We start from the raw sequence: 3180 nt of genomic DNA, 5'->3' as shown, positions 1-3180 counted from the left end.
TGGTATTTAATGCTAAACATAATAATAAATTACCTCAATGTGCCACTTCATTCCTTTATTCTTCAGTGAAGTTTGTGGGCAATGTTACATTCCACTTTGCATAAAGTGAAGCCTTATTTTACACAAAAAGGACCCGGTTTAAGGATTGCTCCAAAAAAAAAAAAAAACATGAATATGTGTGCTTCCTTGTGTAGATTTTAAGTAGTCATCACAGCTTGATCCAAAATTTGCTTAAAACATCTCCCAATTTTATTCAATCTTACAAATGGTGAAAAACAAGAAAAACTTCATTTACAATGGGTAATCTGTTAAAAACTTCAGTCATTTTAGGTACATCTCAGTCATAAAACCAGTAATATCAAAGTCTATACAATGTGCATTACTACAGAGTTTTGAAATGGTGGAATCTAAGGGGAAGTGATGAGCACATAGCGTTTTGACAGTTAACTAAATCTACCTCATTCAGGAATGGTTGTGTCCACAGGAGCGTCGAGTTTAAGAGTTGTAAACAACTGTGCACTGCAAAGACAACATTTAAGACTTGGTTTAGGTATTTCCCTTTAAATATCACAATGTGTCAAATCTTGCAGACACAGCTTTAGCTGCTACATCCAATTGCCCAGCACCAAATACTTCAGCAACGTGTCAACAACGTCATGGTTTCATGTAGAGAGAAAAGAAAAAGCATTCACGCTCACATTCGCACCGTCACACTCACCCAATGTCACACATGCAAGCACCAATGAGCAGCGACGAAGCGGCACACTCTCCAGTACACCTCCTGCCCATCACTGCCAAGGACCTTGCAGTCATTAAGGATGAGATGGTTGCAGAATAGTAAACAAACACCAACAAAAAAAATGAACAAAACAAATCCCTGGTTTTAGACAAGTCCTCGCATTTCTTCAGACGGCCTCCGTCGCCTCCTTCATTCCGGTGTCTGGTTCAGCAGGATTACTCAGCCGTTGCCTCTGGACTGGCTGCCGTCTCTGGTTCAGTAGGTGAAGCTTCAGCGGGTTTCTCCTCTGCTGCTGCAGGTGGTTCTTCTGCCTTGACCCCTTCCTCAGCCTTTGGCTCCTCAGCTTCAGCCTCCTTGGCTCCCTCCTCAGCAGCCTCAGCTGGTTTGGCCTCCTCAGCGGCTGCTTCCTCTGATGCCGCCTTCTCTCCCTCGGCTGGTTCTGCAGCTGCTCCTTCTCCCTCCTCTACTGCCTCCTCGGACTCTTTCTTGGTCTTCTTAAACGAGAAGCCGCTGAGCTTAAAGGAGGGTTTCTTGAAGGAGAAACGCTTCTTCTTCTGCTTGCCGTCCTCGCTGCTGGATGGAGTGCCTTCCTCCGCCTTGGCAGAAGCCTCTCCGTTTGTGGCGGCGGGCTCCTTCTCGCCATTGGCCTCGACAACTTCTACTTTGTCGCCTTCTTCTTTTGGCGCGTCCTCGGTGGGAGTGCTGCCGTTGGCCTGAACATCTGCTTTGTCGGCCTCCTCTGCAGTTGGAGAGGCGTCCCCGTTGGTCTTGGCGTGGCCATTCTCCTGAAAAGAAAAGAAAAATGTAATTCTTGAACATGCAAATCAGCATGGTGTTTAAGTGAAAAGCAGTCAAGACTGTTGATCTGTAATCATGCATCTGACACTAGACAACGTATGAACATGTGTGTGCAAAGACTACCTCTACTAAATAAGGCGTGCTGTGGAATTTAATCAAATGCAATGACTAGTGGTAACCAGTAGGAAAATTGCCCTAAAACTGCAGCAACATCTGTTACTAGGAGAGTGACGACAGATATGTGGCTTTCAGAGGTAGGCTGGTGTGTTAGACCACAGTACCACTGGGATCCGCTAGGCGCCATTCAGTGTGGAGCCAATGGATACAACATGAGAATTTAGGGATTGTTTCCCTTCTTTTGATTATATGTGCAGTCACACAATGTGTTATTTTAATTTTAATACGCTGCCATCATCACACACTGGGCTTTGTTAAATAATTGGTTGATTTTGTGGGTTGCGTTTGAACAAAAACGTGGCTCCTTCCTTGAAATCTGGCAACAAAGGCGTGGTATCTTTTTTTTTAAAATGGCCATGCCACCGAGAGTGGCCACAAACCTCCGCTACACACAGTTCAACCAAATGAATTAAAAACAGACGTTCATTTTTAAAAAAGGAAGCTAAAGCCTCAAAATAATATATATAATAGTCAGAAATGCCAATTTGTTGAATGGTTTGATGAACTAAACATGAAGCAGATTAGTTGTGCTGCCTGATATTCATATTCAAAAGATTAAAACACGATTATCAAATTAAAAGCACTTAAAAATACAAATGAATCCATTTTAAACAATGTTGCGTTGTAAAAATAACATAAAAATTTGAAAAATAAAATAAAGATGCAATTGTAACAATGCACACGCCGGTGAAAATGGATACATGTGGCCACTTTCCCTGAATGCCGGTGAGCGTGGGGATGAGCTGCAGGGAACATGGAGCACGCCATTGACGCAACACATTGCTAAAACGAGACAAATACCGATTGAGCAATTAAGACTTCCAATAACTAAAATGGATCCTTACCTGTCCGTTTGTCTTTGCAGCAACAGCTGCACCTTCTGCTGGCTTTTCTACCGCAGCTTCCTCTTTTCCAGCGGTTTTGGAAATTTGTGCTCCCATGCTTCTGATGCAACAAAGGAACCCAACCGATCAAATGAATGAACAAAGACCGCAAGCTGCCTTCCCAAAAAATTGAAGTCAAGCGCCGACACCTCCTCTTCCAACCGTAGCCGATGAATCAGGCCGAAACCAAAATGACCACAAAGGGACGTGTGAGACCTTGCAAACCTGTGGCAAAGATGCAAAAGAAACGCGGATTCTTACAATTGTTTTTTCTCGAGCGGAGTTTGTAAACGGAGAAATTGGCCCAGCCGCAAATTAGATGCGGAGTACAACGCCCAAATCCAGCGATGAATGGGCAATGAGGCTATGACGACACAGCCAACCCATCTCCACCAATCACAAGTCCGAAATCCAACGAGTGAGGGGGGGGGAGGGGGTATCGTGTAGTGGGGGCCGTGGACAATAGCAGAGACACAACAACATGGCCAATAACTTGGTTTATTCCAACATTAGAGTGCAGAAACGATGATTTTATTTGACTGAAACCACAACTGAGATTATATAGAACTTAACATTGTCTAG

At 43.8% G+C, this 3180-nt stretch overlaps 1 protein-coding gene across 1 annotated transcript; it reads right to left on the bottom strand.

Moving 5' to 3' along the window:
* Positions 1–226: 226 nt before the first annotated feature.
* marcksb (myristoylated alanine-rich protein kinase C substrate b) lies at positions 227–2961 on the bottom strand. The gene is made up of 2 exons (XM_034858457.1): positions 2560–2961; positions 227–1524 (listed from the first exon to the last, which is right to left on the bottom strand). Exons 1-2 carry the CDS (start codon positions 2653–2655, stop codon positions 955–957), a joined length of 666 nt encoding a protein of 221 aa, XP_034714348.1. The 5' UTR covers positions 2656–2961; the 3' UTR covers positions 227–954.
* Positions 2962–3180: the final 219 nt, after the last annotated feature.

This window comes from Etheostoma cragini, chromosome 20 (assembly GCF_013103735.1).
Source record: "Etheostoma cragini isolate CJK2018 chromosome 20, CSU_Ecrag_1.0, whole genome shotgun sequence".
NCBI lineage: Eukaryota > Metazoa > Chordata > Actinopteri > Perciformes > Percidae > Etheostoma > Etheostoma cragini.
Note: the sequence above shows the minus strand (reverse complement) of the source record. Positions and strands in the feature narration are given on the sequence as shown.

Coding starts and splice junctions, on each gene's coding strand:
- marcksb (XM_034858457.1), bottom strand. CDS start 2,655: ATGGGAGCACAAATTTCCAAAACCGCTGGAAAAGAGGAAGCTGCGGTA. Junction 1,525..2,559: donor CTGCAAAGACAAACGGACAG/GTAAGGATCCAT, acceptor TTTTCTTTTCAG/GAGAATGGCCACGCCAAGAC.